This window comes from Nasonia vitripennis, chromosome 2 (genome assembly GCF_009193385.2).
Source record: "Nasonia vitripennis strain AsymCx chromosome 2, Nvit_psr_1.1, whole genome shotgun sequence".
NCBI classification, from domain to species: domain Eukaryota; kingdom Metazoa; phylum Arthropoda; class Insecta; order Hymenoptera; family Pteromalidae; genus Nasonia; species Nasonia vitripennis.
The window spans coordinates 6,231,284-6,247,307 of record NC_045758.1 but is presented as its reverse complement, the minus strand read 5'-3'; the positions used below and the strand labels follow the sequence as shown (position 1 = coordinate 6,247,307).

The following is a 16,024-nucleotide window of genomic DNA, read 5'->3' as shown; positions in this document are numbered from 1 at the left end:
CTGCCTTGGCTCCGTTCCGACTCGCTCGCTCGCGCGCACGTATATGTTGTACCCACGCGCGCTGCTATTCCGATCGCGTGGATCGTTCGTTCTCGCTCGAGAGCCAGTCGGCCAAATCAAGCCCGCGCGCTCGCTTTGACTTTTCAGCCTAAACGTGCTTTTTCCTTCGGAACGTTCGAGAGTGCGTGCGATAATTTCGAGGGTGATCAAGTTTATCTGTTGACGAGTCTGGTAACTTTGAAAGAAAGTGTGCGAGATCCTGGAGGAAAAGACGGATCATCGCGTTACGTAAAAACGGCGCAAGATGTGTACAAACTTTTTTGCGGAATCGCGTCAGAAGTGGTGCCACGGTGAATCACGCTCCTCTTTTTGCCGGTGAATTTTCGGTAAAAGACGTGGGGATACAGAGCGAAGCTTCGAGAGAAAGGATACTGCGCCGCGATGCTGTCACTCGGAACGTTTTACGCTCTGGCGCTGATCCTTTTGCCGGTACTCGTCTGGCTGGCTAAGGTTGTCAGGAGGAAGCCTTACGTCGACGTTTTCTCCGGCATAGCTCGAGTTGCGAGGTACCGTTAGATTTTTCATATTTTGTAGCTATAATTAGAGAGAATATTATTAACAAAGTGGTTGTATAACGTCGCGCGAATCCAGCCAAATGAGAAACAGAATAATTATACTCCCGCGCACTCGTCGCGTTCTAAATTTACAACGCGATACGATCCAACGATCGAAGATGAAAGACGAATTCATCTGCGGCAGCCAAGGCGCATCACAAAGGGGGATATTCAAAATACGCGTGGCATTTTTCTCGTATAATTGAAATTGATGTTTCTCCTCTGCTTTCGCTCGAACGCCATCAAGGACGGACTCTCGGGGTCAGGCTCGGACCTCGACGAGAATAGCCAACCGGGGGGTGGAAGAGCGGGAAAAACTCACGTGGAAAGTGTCGAACGCCGTTGTTTTTTCAACGTCGTGCGTAAGAGTGAATGTGAAACATATACGTGTGTAATCGGTCACGCCAGCTGCGCCGACTTGGCAAATATCTGCGCGTAAAAGAAATTACGGGGTGTATTAATAGTTGAACAAAAACATCCTGAATTTTCCAATTTTAAATCGAGCAGAACGCGGAAGAGGAAGTGATTTCGATTCGTATATCGCCCGCTTATACGCTATGCTCAATAATAATATGAAAAGTTTACTAAATAAACTTTATATTCGGAATTTATCGGCCAAACAAACGTATAAATTCATCGTTACTCTCGAAAACACACGCAATAGACTTTTCTAACAAAGCCGGTCTCTCCGTCCAAAAATCTGCTCAGGACATTCCCTTGTTTACTGCGTACCAGCCTCAACTATATAGTATAAACACGCAGGTCGCGATCCACGTGTTCTTTGTTTCCAAGAGATTCCTCCAATTTCTAAACCGCGACGTTTTTGGCAAGTCTCGCTAACAATGCGGCCAGTAGCATAGCTCTCTTATCGAGGATGATGCGCTTCGTTATTACGTATAGCGCAAGCGAGTGTGTACGCAAGCAAGCTAACGAACACCGCAGAAGAGCTGCTTGGGATAATCGAATTCTCGGCGCGTCTTCGTCGTGCGACGCACAGCGGCGTCTTATGTGTATATACGAGGGAATTCGCGAGGCGTTTGGAAATCAGAGGTAATTGTCGTACACGACTACGTCGCTGGCGTGGCTTGAATTAAATTATCGACTGCTCCGTGTGTTTGCTCGCAGGTCGCCGAGTCTCCTTCGGTAATGGGAGAAAGTATAGACGCTATTTTACGGGATCTATCCGCGCCTTTTGATTATCCCCTGTAGCACGTAATTTCATTCGTCAATTCGATAACGACTGCTCGTCTCGTTCGCGTAAATATTAATTATCTCGATAAAAAAAGGCCGCAACGACGAGTAGAAAGTATCTAATACGTGTAAGCAATTAGCATACAACGAGCCTCGTTGCATAAGACCTCCTGCAGCTGGCACGGCGCATCTCGAAAAAAATAAATATAAGTCGAGCAGAAATTCTCTCTCTCTCTCTCTCTCTCTGTTTCGTGATGCATCATCTGTATGCAGCGTCGCAGCTATCGCCGGCAACAGTTCCGATGCATCTCGAAAGAAAGGAAGCCGCGATCATCCGCTGCTTTCCAGCGATTCGCTGCGGGAGAGAAAGTATATGAGCTGCGCGCCGAAGGTCAGCCCCGGCTCGACTTTTCGACTCGCGGCACTTTTGCAGTATCCACCGAGAAAAAGATGCGCCGCGTGAGAGGTGTGCGAGCACGCGGAAATCAAAGGTAGTAGATGTAAGACAAAACAGTTTTGGACTGCCCAGCGCTTGAACTCTACCAAGAAGATGCTTGCTTTCTCGCAGCAAAGATAGGTGGCGCATGGACACTTTCGTGTTTCCCTCAATCTCAATCTGCGTTCTGAGTGTAGATATAGCGGTGGGCCACCTATGCCAAAATTATGCCTTGTTGGGCCCATACTTGGGACACTCGTACTATAACTGCAACTGCTTGTGCAGTTCTGCATTAGATTAGCCCTTCCATTTTGAAGAACAGTCGAAGAAATAAATCATACACGCATGCATCATTCTCACCACATCTACGCGCCAAAACACAAAGGAAACCGTCCGAGCAGAGAAAAAACCGGTCGATGATCGTCTGTGCCCGGTGAATAAAAACAACAACGACGAAAAAATCAGAAGCAACGCGCATAGAGCGTTATAGTGGAGCAGGATCACGCCGCTGCAGCACACTTTTCACATTCCTCATTATTCTCGAGACCAAGGACGCCCACTACTATAGAGTGAATCCAGTCGGGAATCGAAGAGAGCCGCGAGCGCCCGACGACGATTTATCAACGCGAAACATTTATCCCGCCGCGCGATTACCCTTGCGCGAACCTGCACGATCTCCTCTCTCTCCCGGCGCTTTTTTCCCCACAGGCCACCGCCGCCTCCTTTTTCATCTCCTCCTTTGTCTTATTCTCTTTTTTTCCTCTTCTTCTTCTTCCTTCGCCGAATACGCCGGGGAGCGATCGCCCCTTTTTTTCTTCGCCGGCGAAGTCATGACTTCTCTCAACCAGAGGATGAGGATTCAAAAATAATTTCCGAACGATTCCGAGCTTTTTTTTTACTTCGTTCCGCTCGTACGTATACTTCATTTCTAGCTGTAGCGGACAGAGGGAGATCTCAAGGCTATCGCATTTTCATATACGCGCACGATTTATATCGCGGCGTGTACGGGGGAAAAATGCCGGTTTTACGAGATTTTATAGCCGAGACTCTTCGGCCTCCATATATTTACCACGTGTGCGTTGCAGCCTCTCTCGCGCGCGCGAGCGATGAATTTATGGAGGCGGTTAATCGGAGGCGATCCTAATTATTCGCCTGTGTACAAGCTGGACGTATGCTATATACGATCGTTGCACTCAGCGCTGCAGTTTCGTGCGTATATATACGTATAACAATGCTACTTCATTGAAAACGTATTCCGAGTGTGTACGACGCGTTGTAAAACGAAATTGCGAGAAGAGATTCATGCCGGTGATAAGTTTTGTGCCGATGCTCTCGATGCAGTGTGGACTGAGTCGCGGACGTAAATTATGGTTTTACGTTCTTTTGTTCAATCGCGTAAATTAAGTCGTTGAAAGGGAGAGTATTACGTCACGCACACTCCGAGTGGAAAAATCGCGCACTCGATAATTAGCCTCCCTACGCTTTTCTCCTATTATTAAACTACACTCCTCTCTTATCCCGATCGCTATGCGGCTCCCGATTCGGTGGCAATTTACGCGCGGCACGAGAAATAGAAAGTGCGATTACGCATCTCTCTCTCTCTCTCTCTTGAGGAAGCGAGAAAATTTTCATTTACGGAGAAAGACTCTCTCGGATTCGCGTATGTGAGCGAGCAACGAAACGGTAAAAATGCGCGCAGCCGAGGATTATATCCGCGACGAGCCTATTACGGCGCGCGCGAGCGCAAATAGAGCTAAAAATAAAGCGTGCGAACGCCGTGAGAGAGAGAGAGAGAGAGAGAGAGAGAGAGAGAGAGAGAGAGCGAGAGAGAGCTCGCTTCTAACCTCCGATTAGGAGTGATCGGGTGGCGGCTGTGTAATAATGGGATAAGGAAGATCAGGCTCTCTTTCCGTAATGACGGAAGGGCGAGGCTGGGACCGGTATGGGATCGTTTTTACCTTTTTTGTTTATTGCATAGTCGTAATGGATATTGTTCGTCGATCAAATAAAGCGAGCTTGTTATTCAAAATAATTACGTCGCATGTCTTATACGCAGGTAATTCATACGACGTACTTTCCCAGGTTCTCCCGATCCGCTGCAGCATCTTGTTACATATAAACGAGAGCAAAAACTCATCTTTTCAAGGCGACTCCTCGTCGTCGTTGAATCACTTGCGGTCTACCGATGTACACGTCGTGCAGCTCTCGCGACCACACGCGTGTAGGTCAGAGCGAGAGAGGCTGTAACGCGAATTTCGTCAACATTCAGGTGTTTCCCCGCAGGCTACTCTATTTTCAGCTGTCAACACATCGGTATCGAGTTCCCGATGAAATTCAGCCCGTTCTTCTCGCCGAGCGGAAAATCTCCCACAGCATATAGATTCAATCTCGCGCGACAATTTCCGCGTCATAAATATAATAAATTGCGTCTTGTTTCCTCTCGCCTAGAGCCATTACGTGTGAAGCACTTATCGAATGTATATACACTCTCTCCCGATGCCGCAGTCGGCGTCTTATAGGAAGCCATAAATGATACAGGCGTAAGTGTGTGAGAGAGAGAGCCGCAGCGCCGGAAATGGCGCGGTGAGTCTGCAGAAGCTTGTATATAGATATATGCATGCCGAGAGGAGTTAGGGTACACACAGTATTAATTAGTTTAGTTCGCGAGGATGCGATCCCGTATACAGCCTATGCGTTATACGAGAGATTAGAAATTTCGTATCGCGAATCGTCGACCGTATAATTAAATCTAATCAACGAGAACAATGAATCGATTGCCGCACACGTCGAGCGCTTTTAATGGATCCTTAAATACCGGTGAGCAAGTTACAGAGGGATCGTTAAGAGTCACTTTCCTTTGAAACGAACTGTGCGCGAGCGATAAATTTCCCGGTACTACTCGATACAAATTATTTTTGCCCCACAATTTATCTCTCTCTTTGGGATATTAGGAAATTAGCCGGCTCTCGGTATAGCTGTGCATTGCGCAACGAGACGGAGAGCCGACTAGGAGAAGTAATTGCGGAGGTTCGGACGAAAATCAACGAATTTTTCCGGCTAATTAGACGTGTACTCGCGATTACAAGAGGTTACGCGTCTCGTGGGAAGAGCAGACACGCTTAATTCAATGAGCTAACTGCCTGATGCCGCGCGAGCTCGAGGAGTAATCGCGATTGACGAGGGCGATGACTAGACGTTATTTCACGCGAAACCGAGGATAATCCCCCTTTGTGAGAGAGATGGGATTGGATGGATTTCGTAAGACGTATACACGTCGTGGAGAATTATTAGGGATGTGATCGACACTCTTGATCGGATCACTTTTTTTTCCTCCTGTGTGTACACACTGCAGTTATTTCGCCGAACGAAATATTTATTTTATTTCTCTTTTATTTGTACACGTGACGCAAGGTGATTTCGATTTTATTGCACTGCAATACACTCGCTGATTAAAACGCGTCGTGCGTTGATTTCTGAAACGGTGAATTTTTCGAGGCCTATTCCGCGTTTGCTTCGTAAAGTGCAGCTTACGTAACGTATGTAACTCTCTCGCAGAAATTCATCGGACTAAAATATATATAGGTATCGAGGCAATATAATCGACGTATGCGAGCCACTGCCCCTTTACTTCCTCGTCTGTGCACTGTCGCGTTGACTCGAAAAAAAAAACAAACTCAAGATACGTAATGAGTCGCGCATTTTTCCTCCATTCAAGAAAGCTCAGAGCCCATTGACTCCGTGCAGGAGCGCAAAAGTGAAAATCACCGGTAGTCGTCGGGGCATTTTTTCCCCTCCTCACCCCGTATGTGTGTGTGCGTGTGTGTGTGTGTGTGTGTGCTCACAATACCGCCCCGGCGATTTGCGAGATTTTTACGGCTCTGAAAATTAACATCCGCCCGTGCGCATTATTATGTACGTATGTGCGCGGGGGATTTCATAAATCACGACGACGCTCGAGCATGAATTTCAGAAGAGTCTCGAAAAGTGCTCGATAAAAATAAGCGATGTTGGTATAAGGTACACTGGTACATACACTCATATTCCTGGCGATGTCTTGTTATTGGATTTTTGCTTCGGCAAAAGCAGGGGCGCGGAGATTCGCGAGATAAGATAGCGCGAGATGGTTTATTGGGGAGTATGGGACTTGGGTTGCGCACTCGCGAGTCGGCCGGCCTGTCGTATGCTAATTTATGCCCCGTGTAATGCTGCTAATAATTAGCATTGCATAAATCCGCTGGGAATTATCAATTATTCGTGTATACAGCGAGAGACGTGTATTGTATAGGTACACGTACTTTGAGCAAATAATAGGTTCTTCGATCTTCGTATAAGGCATCTTTTGTCGAAAGGAGATGCGATGGACATTTGTACGTATGTAATCACGTAGTTATAGTATTAGAATTTGGAGGTGATCGGATTATATTTTGCCCCTGTCGCACGCACCAACAATACGCGGTGAACCTGCGCACAGTAATATCTTAAAAGAGAATATATGCAACTGGTTCAGCGCGTATCGAATTAAACCATCACGGCTCATAGGCCAAACAACCCGCAACAATTCGTACCTAGTATCTATAGTAGCCCCTCAATAATTAAAGATAATAGCTAAAAAATTCACAACTAACGCATGAACGTGTCACGCTTGTTACAGGTCAGCCCTGCAGACGCTGCACAAGGTGTCGAGCAAGGCGCGCGAGCAGAACTACTTCCTGGGCGGACTCTCCCACGACTGGGTCAGTTACTATGAGCAGCGGATCGAGAGCGATCGCTCGTGCCTCAACGAGTGGCACGCGATGGACAATCTCGAGTCGCGCAGGCCGCCCTCGCCCGACAGCGTGCGAAACAAGTGAGTATATTGTATATATTATGCACTTTATATACTGCACCGACGAGGATCTTGGAGACGAGCCAGTATATTATAGCGAGCGCCGGTTTGTTGACGCCCGCAGCGCTCGCGTCCTTGCAATTATTTCCAGGTTTTCGTGCCAGACGAAAAATCATTCGCAAATGAGTTCATTGCTGCGCCGCGGATAAATTTAACCCTCTCCTTTTTCGGCATCAGCGCCGCGTTTGTGTGCAGTTTACTAAAATCCCGACGATGCTTTTCGCAGGCCCAGGGAGAGGGAGGAGACGGAGAAGGTGATACGCTCGACGCTCAAGGAGATCATGATGTCCGTCGACCTGGACGAGGTGACGTCCAAGTACATCAGGGGTAGGCTCGAGGAGTACCTCGACATGGACCTCGTGGAGTTCAAGCCGTTCATCGACCAGGAGATGCTCACCATCCTCGGCCAGATGGACGCGCCGACGGAGATCTTCGATCACGTCTACCTCGGCAGCGAGTGGAACGCCAGCAACCTGGAGGAGCTTCAGAAGAACGGCGTGAGGCACATACTGAACGTGACCCGCGAGATCGACAACTTCTTCCCGGGCATGTTCAACTACCTGAACGTGCGGGTCTACGACGACGAGAAGACCGACCTGCTCAAGCACTGGGACAACACGTTCAAGTACATAACCAAAGCTAAGAAGGAGGGCTCGAAGGTGCTGGTACACTGCAAGATGGGCGTCTCCAGGTCGGCCTCGGTCGTCATCGCCTACGCCATGAAGGCCTACAACTGGGACTTCTCGCAGGCGCTCAAGCACGTCAAGGACAAGCGCAACTGCATCAAGCCCAACAACAGCTTCCTCTCGCAGCTCGAGACCTACCAGGGCATACTCGACGCCATGAAAAACAAGGACAAGCTGCTCAGGTCCAAGTCCGACACGAACCTCGAGTCGCCCACGCTGCTGATCAAGGAGCACGGCAAGAAGGAGGAGAAGCCCGACGTCAACGACGACAACGACTCCGAGAGCCTCGTTGACGAGCAGTCGGGCCAGGAGCTCAAGAAATCCGGCCAGAGACCCAAGAGCTGGTCGCCCAACCTCGAGCTCGCCGAGGACCTCCTACCCACGGGTGAGCCTTCGTTTCCGTCCCTCTGCTAGCTTATCGTATAAGGTATCGTGCTAAATCCTCTTTCGCTTGCAGCCCCGCTGTCGCAGTCCCTCGAGAGCATTGACAAGTCGGCGAACCCGGAGGTGACTCGCGAGGATCTCCTGCGCGGCTCGAACCCCAAGACCGGCACCGAGAACGTCAACAACAACAGCAGCAGCTGCCACGCGGAGGAGCAGCAGCAGCAGGAGCGCAACGTGTTGATGCACTGCGGGCAGTCTTACAGCGTGTCGCAGAACCAGATCGTCCACCTGCCCGGTCCGGAGTCGACCAACTCGCAGACGCAGTCCACTAGCTGCGTCTCGACGTCGTGCAAACACGCTCGCCAGAACCAGGGTCAGAAGCGCAAGGGTCTCGTGCTCAACCTGACAAACCAGTTCGAGGCTGCCAGCAGCAAGCCCTCCTCGCCCAGTTCCGACGGCGAAGGCGGCAAGTCCGCGCAGCCGCAGTGCGTTCTGGAGAACGGGTGCTGCGCTCACGAGGACTCCGCCGATACCGAGCAGCAAGCCAATGCAGGTAAGCATCTGCGTTCAAATACAGGTTCGATGTCAATCTGACGTTATAGTAGTTAACGCGAACATCTCTGATTTGCAGGAGACAACAGTGAATGTCTAGTCTGGACCGCGTCCACGGATGTCAAGTGCATCCACGCGAATGGTAGCAACAGCAGTGGCAGCAACAGCCGCGGCAGCCGCGGCAGCCTCGACCTGAGCGCCGAGAGCGAGTCCACCACCTCGTCGACGACGACTACTCTGGCAGCAACCAGTCAGTCAGGTCGCAAACCAAAGAGGGACGGCGACCCGTTCAGCGCGCAACTCGACAGAGTCTTCGATCGGGAGGAGAGACAGCCGAGGGAGTCGCCGAGCAGGCAGAGCTCCTGGAGCAGCTACGACAGCGCCGTCGTTATGGACAACAACTCGGTGCACAGCTCGTGGGCGACGCTGCCCTCGCGAAACAGCTCCTGGGGCTCCTACGATATGCGGCCCTCGGGGGAATCGCTTGGATCCAGCGGCCTCTTTCCTTACGATAGAGAGGAAATACCCTGGCATCCCGGAACCGTTAAGCGCACCAAGCAGAAGCTCGAAGAGAGCTCGACGACTGGTACGTAGAGGATATTTTCTGTATTAGAGATACGCGTATTTATTTTTATGACAATGTACTTGACGATAACTTTGTTTGTAGGCACGTCGAAGAGAGTCTGCACGCAGCTTTCGGATCCGTCATCCGACGAGAAAGCGGCAGAGCGACTTGCAGCAGCATCTGAAGTCGAGGTCGACAATCCTTCGGAAGTGCTGCTGCACTACACGTCCTCTCCAACGCCGCGCCGAAGGGATTCCTCTCCCGTCAGTTCCGAGCACCGATCAACCGTCGACACGCAGACGAGCTTGGCTGCAGCGGAGCCCATCGACATATCTCTCGTCTCCCCGCGTCAGTCCCCAACGTCGAGCCGACTCTCGAGGAGCGCGCCTGTGCCCTCCTCCCTGGCTGCGGACGCCGAGCTCGCTCCTCTCGCGCTGCGCAGTTGCAAGTCCGAGAGCGAAACGTCCAGTCCCTGTGTCGTCAACACACCCCAGTGCCCCTCGGTGAAGCATCACAAGATGGTCCTGGAGAACCTGTGCAACAAGCCCATGTTCAAGAAACGCGGTCTACCCAGCGCACCGGGAACAGTTGCCACGAGCATAGCCGTGGACGATTGTTCGCCAGAATCCGAGTGTCCGCCACGCAGCACCTCGGGAATCGTGAAGAATCTGAAGAAGGAGTTCGAAGCCAAGTCGTCGAGCAAGCTCGAGAAGAGCCCGGATAGCAGCAGCTTCGAGGCCGGCCAGGAGAACTATCCTGGAGGCAGCTTGAGTGCGAGCAACCCACGCCAAAAGAGGGACGGCAAGATCAGAAGTCTGCCCTCCTCGCCCGTTATTCCGCACAACGACTCCAAGATTCAAGCGTCATCTAGTATGTCCGAGCCTACGACGCGAGAATCCAGAACTTCGTCGTTCGCCAAGCGTAGCAGCGAGCCTCCGCTCTCGACAACTTGTACCGAGCAGAATACCGACGACAGCAGTCTCGAGGACCTGTCCGTTAAGGTGCTGGTCGGAAAGTACGAAGTCGCCAAACCCGAGTCCAAGCGAACCTCGGAGGTCCAGCTGCGCGTCTCCTCCTCTTCGCAGCACCATCACAACCACCACCATCATCACCATCACCACCACCATCATCATCACAGGGATAGAGATCACGTGGTGGAGCATCCGCCCGCCAAGTCCAAGATCGCGCCGGACCTGGCGCGCCGCTCTGCGCCAATTATTATCAATCATCACGCAGCTTCTTTGTTCGATTCGCAGGCGACAACCGAGGCACCGGGCCGGCCGCCTTCCGTGCCCTCGCCTAGCCAAGTCGTAACAAGCGTCATCGCCAAGGCTGCCAGTAAGAAGCAGCAGCAGCACGGCCGCACGCATCCGCTGGCCAGGCTGCAGGTCAGGCCAAGGCACAGCAGTCCCGTTTACAATACCATGTGAACCGGATATCGAGAATGGGAGCGGGAGCCAATGTGCGAACAACGCCGTGTGACAATGATTCGAGTAGTGATATATTATGTATATGTATGTGTAACGAATCTAAGAGATTTAAGCGAGATGGAAGGAAAAAAATACTTGTGTGATCTCCTCAACAATGGACATAAGACTAAGTTATTTTGATGATCGTAACCTATAGATTATTGTAAGAGGGCACTGACGTTTTTTTCTCGGTCAATTCCGTTGTTTTAAAGTGGGCGCTTTTCTTGTTTATGTGGAACACTGTGCATACTCAACGATAATTTAAAACTTTTTAAACAAGCTATTGCTAGCAATCATTTCTGTTGTAGCTGTAACGTGCAATCGCTTGCTATTTACTTTGCTGGATAGATTTAATAAATCTTGTGATAGGAAAGTTTCATTTTGCTCTGAAAATGTTAATGGCAGAAAGTAGCAGGAACAAAAAAGTGTCTATTTCAATTCAATGAAAAACGTCTATGCCTCTTAATAATCGATCTTTTTTAGTAGAATATGGTCGTCGAATGTCGACTGGATTATGTAGGTTTTGTTGTAGAAAATGATTGATATTGCCAATAATTAAGTTAGCGACAAAAATATAAATCGCGTTCACAAATTTTTACCGTCATTTTTTTGAAAGGCTGGATAAAATAATTGAACATACCAAGACTAAAAAATGAATTATAATAATAATAGCGTTACTTCCTCATTGAGTCTTATTTCACTGCGTTATCCAATAAAATAAATTAAGTATCGTGACAAGAGTTTTTATACATGTGAAATTTTTAATGAAGTTTTCAAATTTATCTACGCCTTTCCCAAATAGAATACAAATGATTTCTAAATTACTACTTTTAAGCCAAAATATGTTACACTGCCATTTTGCTAAGTTTTATCATGGCAGTCTAATTGATAATCAAATTTACCATCGATAAAGGCTAAATGTGTCAAGAATATTCGAATGATTTATTCATTAATTACGAATCATTTTTCGGTCTGCCAAGGAGGCCAAAAAAAAAACGCGAAATCTTCTGCTAATAGGGATGAATGAAGGTGTGTATGACGAGTGTGTCAAAACAGTTTATTCCTATGTAATACTGTAATTTGCAGGCGAGAATATAAATGCGAACGAGTGAGAGGAAGCAAACAGAAAAATGTGGCGAACGAATTTTAATCGATCAAAGCAAAAGGAAAAGAGAGAGACAGAGCGAGTGCTCGGTCAGGCTGTGAATGTAAATGTCTGAGCCTCGCGTCAGTTCTGATCTGTCTTTTTTCGTTAAAAAACAATATGATAAAAGTCACATTTAAATATTTAGTTTAAAAAAGTGCGTCCGCAATGTCTACTACGCATCATCGATACGTTTAACTACACTATTAGCAATGTATAGAGTAATGTGATCAGAGTGAAAGGCGCACCTTAGGATGGTGCAAAAAACGCGCGTATGGACATCTATGTAGGTGATCACAAGGCAAAGATGTATCGAGCGAGACTTCAAGAGCCTTGAAAAACGTTCGAGTTTTTATAGCCGTATTCGTTTTACGTGTATCTTTTTACGTAGACATATGCGTGTATTTTGCAAATAAAATTTTAACTGTAAATTTTTTAAGTTATTGACTATTACGTTATTTTAATATCTCAAACTGTCAATCGTTCCTATTTTTGATCGACTTCAATTCGAATTGTTTTAGTAAGAAATGAAATTTTTTACTTCAGTAAAAATGGTTTTGAACGGTAAAAAATTTTAATATTGTTTGACGATGGCTTTAATAATGACTTTTTAATAAAAATAGACTCGATCGATTTTCAACAAATATTACCCAGTCTCTCTATCTGTAATTAATCCGTTAAAATATCATACTAATTTTTGTAACGTCATCATTATTATAACTGTATTATAATGATTATCGTGTGGCTGATAGAATTTGTAATGGATGAATGTTCAATTTGTTAGGATTGCTTTTAGAGCTGGCGATGCATTTTTCGCTTAGCATCGACTTACGGCATGTCACAACGACGGTCGAATTCCTATCGTGATTCTCGAAAGCCAAGAGTACAAGTCTTTATCGTAAAAAAATCGGAGGGTGCTTAGCTCATTGAGGAAATAATGAGAATGAAAAACTTTCTACTTTGTACCGCCGAAGATATTTTTTCAAGACATATCATCACCATTATCATCGCATCGTCGTTGTCATCGTCATCGAAAAAGAAAGCGCATTCTTTGGTTGTAATTCGTGAGCGTGAAAAAAAAGAGGTAACTCGCGTCAACGCAACAATTTTAGTTAGTATGAGCCATCGCGGTATGCTGAGAGACCACAACGGAAAAAACCATTGCAAGAAAAAAAATTAAGAATTTAAGACAATTGAAAAGCTTGATATTCTATAGAAAACGTTCACAAGGTCTCACGCGCAGACCGTTGACCAATTTTTTACAACGGCTTGACGAGGGTAACTCTCGTTAAGGGTGCAAAGTACTCGACAAGTACATTTTTCTCGAGCATAATGACAATGACTATATTTTATTACTGCGTGACGTTTCCAAAAGTAAATAGAAAGAAAGAGAGTAATTAATAACGAAAAGATGAGTGAAAAATATAAAATTAGGATCTTGATCGTTTAGATGTAGAAATTGTGAATAAATCGATATTTTATTTTCAACTGTAGCTTCGAGAATAGCCGATCGTCGCTGTTTAAAGATTAATGTGTACCCACTTACTCGTTTATAAGACTGGACGCGATCTGGAAAGGGCGCCACTTTCTTCACAGATTTTGCTCCTCCATCCAAGATAAATATTCGGCTTTTTTTATCAATAACAGTAACAACCTAGCTATCAACGTATACAACTTGAAAGAATATCGAAAAACCAGGTCTCTTTGTATTTTAATTGAACAACGGAGTCTTTTAAAACGTCTTGATTGAAGATGCGTATGAATGCCCTCTTTCCTTCACTGAGTCGATTATCAACTGATTAGTTGCTAGTACATCGTGTAAGTTCGTATATTATTGCAAATCGATGTGCTCATTTTTAGTGATTATCTACCTTCTTCTCCATGTCCCTTTTGCTTAAATGTGTGAGCGTCTTACACGCGATGAGAAGCTGCTGTCATGAGCAAGAAATACAACGTCATAACAAAACGAAAGAAATCGTTGTTTCTGTATAAATTTTGTACCATAGTTTGTATTAAATAAAATTGTTTATTGCTTGACAGGGTTTTGATCTTTTCATTCCTTTAAACATTGATTCTTTCCCACAGTACTTATCATGATTGGATCAAATTTATTTTTTATAAGTTAATATCACATATGCGTAAGAATTAAATTGCTTTAGTTCAGGGTTGCATTCTGTAAAAAATAAATACCTGTTAAAAAGTATGAATTTTGCAATATAAATGAAGTGGACATTTAAAAATTAGAGAAAATACCAAAATTCATGGAATCCAGAGAGAGAACGGCATTGTTTTTATCGTTAAAAATGCTCATTAATGTAATTGTAGGAAAAATATTTTTGAAAATGTCTAATCTTGATCTATCAATGTTATCTCTCAGTGTCGGTAATATTAAGAAGGCGATCGAAGAAGATTGCAAATGTATATTAATCTTAAAACTTTGTAACTTTTCTTCTATTTCAAACTGCTGCATCCTATGATCAATAACGATGGACCAAGACATCATCGAGGAACCCGAGATGCCCATAGCGCAGAAACTTGTGGATTGATAAGGTAGATTCTCGTCTTTTGCTATTGTAAAAATGTCATTGATAGCTCCGCCCCACAAAGAATACGTGCCCGGAGCATACCTGCTTTTTATACCATCTAAAACCATGTTCAAAAAGTTACTGTGATGATTTTCATAGGTTGGCTCGTCTTGCCACTGATAAAGAAATATGAAAAAGCATGTGTGATCAGCTTCTTTCGCAAACAACTTATCAGCAATATCAGTTAATAAAGAGCCACCACTTCTGAAATACTGTTCAATAGAATGGGAACTGGTCTCAGCGATGGCATAATTAACAGCCGGCAATTCGGGCAAAAATACAGCAGCTGTTATATTTCTTTCCCCTCCGATTGCGTCTTCATTTTTATTAACAGCTAAAGCTTCGATGGCTACGTAAAAGCAATCGACTGGTCGTGTCCATCGGTGAGTTTTGCAAACTAAAATTTATAGTTTAGCTGAAGCGAGTCTACATATTTGAATAAACGCAATTGAGTGAAAAATATTACTTTCATAAGGTACATTATCGCAATCCGCTGAAGCTGGATATTTGCCATCTGTAAAAAAGATGCCTATACGTGGTTTGATTCTAAGACAGAGTTTGTAGTCATCAATGGCTTCATTTCTATGTGCAGGACTAAGATTGGAGAATTTTGTAGCAACAAAATCTTCTAAGGCTTGCAGCAACATGACCTGTGGCCCACGTCTCGATCTTTCGATTTGAGCAGCATTACGCCACGATCTTTAATATTAATTTTATAAATGCATTTTAAAGAATTGGACGATTCCCTGATGTATTTCTTAATAAAGCTTACTTGCACACACTTGCAGCCTGATTCAAATCATAGATACTTAAAAAACTGAAAATATGATCAAGCACATCGTGTAAAATTATTTCGGCATACAGTTCTACTAAACCGTCATTGCTGGAAAACTGCATTGATTTCTAAAAGTTTCTAAAAGAATCATTAATTTATCAAACGTGAAGTATGATTGATCAAAAATTAGAAAAACATTACCTTTCTAATGTTGCAAGTTGATACTTATACCTTCATCGACTTTCTAATCTATATTATTAAAGACAAACTAAAATTCTATCAGAAAGAGTTTTTTAGTAAAACAACCGCCAGAAGCGCAGGTATTTAGGAATGTTGATTTCGTTGCTAACAGGTATATTGATTGCGTTGGTAGGGAAAACCAATGTCTACAAAAATGAAACGACTACAGTAAATATAATAATCTTTTATTATATGTAATTTTACATTAAAATGTGGTATTTCTTTTTACATGTATATACAAAATGGCATTTGGCCATTTTTTTATGTTTAAAATTTCAATAGAAGGCATCGCATGTTAAAAATTAAAAGCTCAAAATATTAAAACATTTATAAATTCATTAAGAGTAATATAAACTTTCTTCTTATTTACAAGTTAACAATATTAATTATTCACAATAATTAATAATTCATACTAAAACTTGAAGCAAGCCATTTATGTTTGAAATAATATAGTATTGTGTTTTGAGAATTTTCGCTAAACCTGGCTAATATCTCTAT

At 45.2% G+C, this 16,024-nt stretch overlaps 2 protein-coding genes across 6 annotated transcripts in view; one reads left to right on the top strand and one right to left on the bottom strand.

Annotated features, from left to right (window-relative positions):
- The window catches only part of LOC100122558 (protein phosphatase Slingshot), a 108,059-nt gene extending 94,096 nt beyond the window's left edge, over positions 1–13,963 (top strand). For 4 of the 5 annotated variants that reach the window (XM_031922956.2, XM_008211589.3, XM_001606119.4 and 1 more), the window contains 5 exons: positions 6,893–7,087; positions 7,353–8,197; positions 8,270–8,749; positions 8,828–9,334; positions 9,416–13,963. In XM_031922956.2, coding sequence (XP_031778816.1) covers positions 6,893–7,087; positions 7,353–8,197; positions 8,270–8,749; positions 8,828–9,334; positions 9,416–10,743 — 3,355 coding nt within the window. In that variant the 3' untranslated portion in view covers positions 10,744–13,963. Of the gene's footprint in view, positions 1–89; positions 567–6,892; positions 7,088–7,352; positions 8,198–8,269; positions 8,750–8,827; positions 9,335–9,415 lie in introns of those variants that run through there. The other variant, XM_016982921.3, reaches the window with a different exon arrangement.
- On the bottom strand, positions 13,797–15,204 carry LOC107980628. The gene is made up of 2 exons (XM_031922961.2): positions 14,978–15,204; positions 13,797–14,908 (listed from the first exon to the last, which is right to left on the bottom strand). The coding sequence occupies exons 1-2, from the start codon at positions 15,156–15,158 to the stop codon at positions 14,160–14,162; spliced, it is 930 nt and encodes a 309-aa protein (XP_031778821.1). The 5' UTR covers positions 15,159–15,204; the 3' UTR covers positions 13,797–14,159.
- Between the last annotated feature and the right edge of the window lie 820 nt (positions 15,205–16,024).

Coding starts and splice junctions, on each gene's coding strand:
- LOC107980628 (XM_031922961.2), bottom strand. CDS start 15,158: ATGTTGCTGCAAGCCTTAGAAGATTTTGTTGCTACAAAATTCTCCAAT. Junction 14,909..14,977: donor CGATAATGTACCTTATGAAA/GTAATATTTTTC, acceptor TATAAATTTTAG/TTTGCAAAACTCACCGATGG.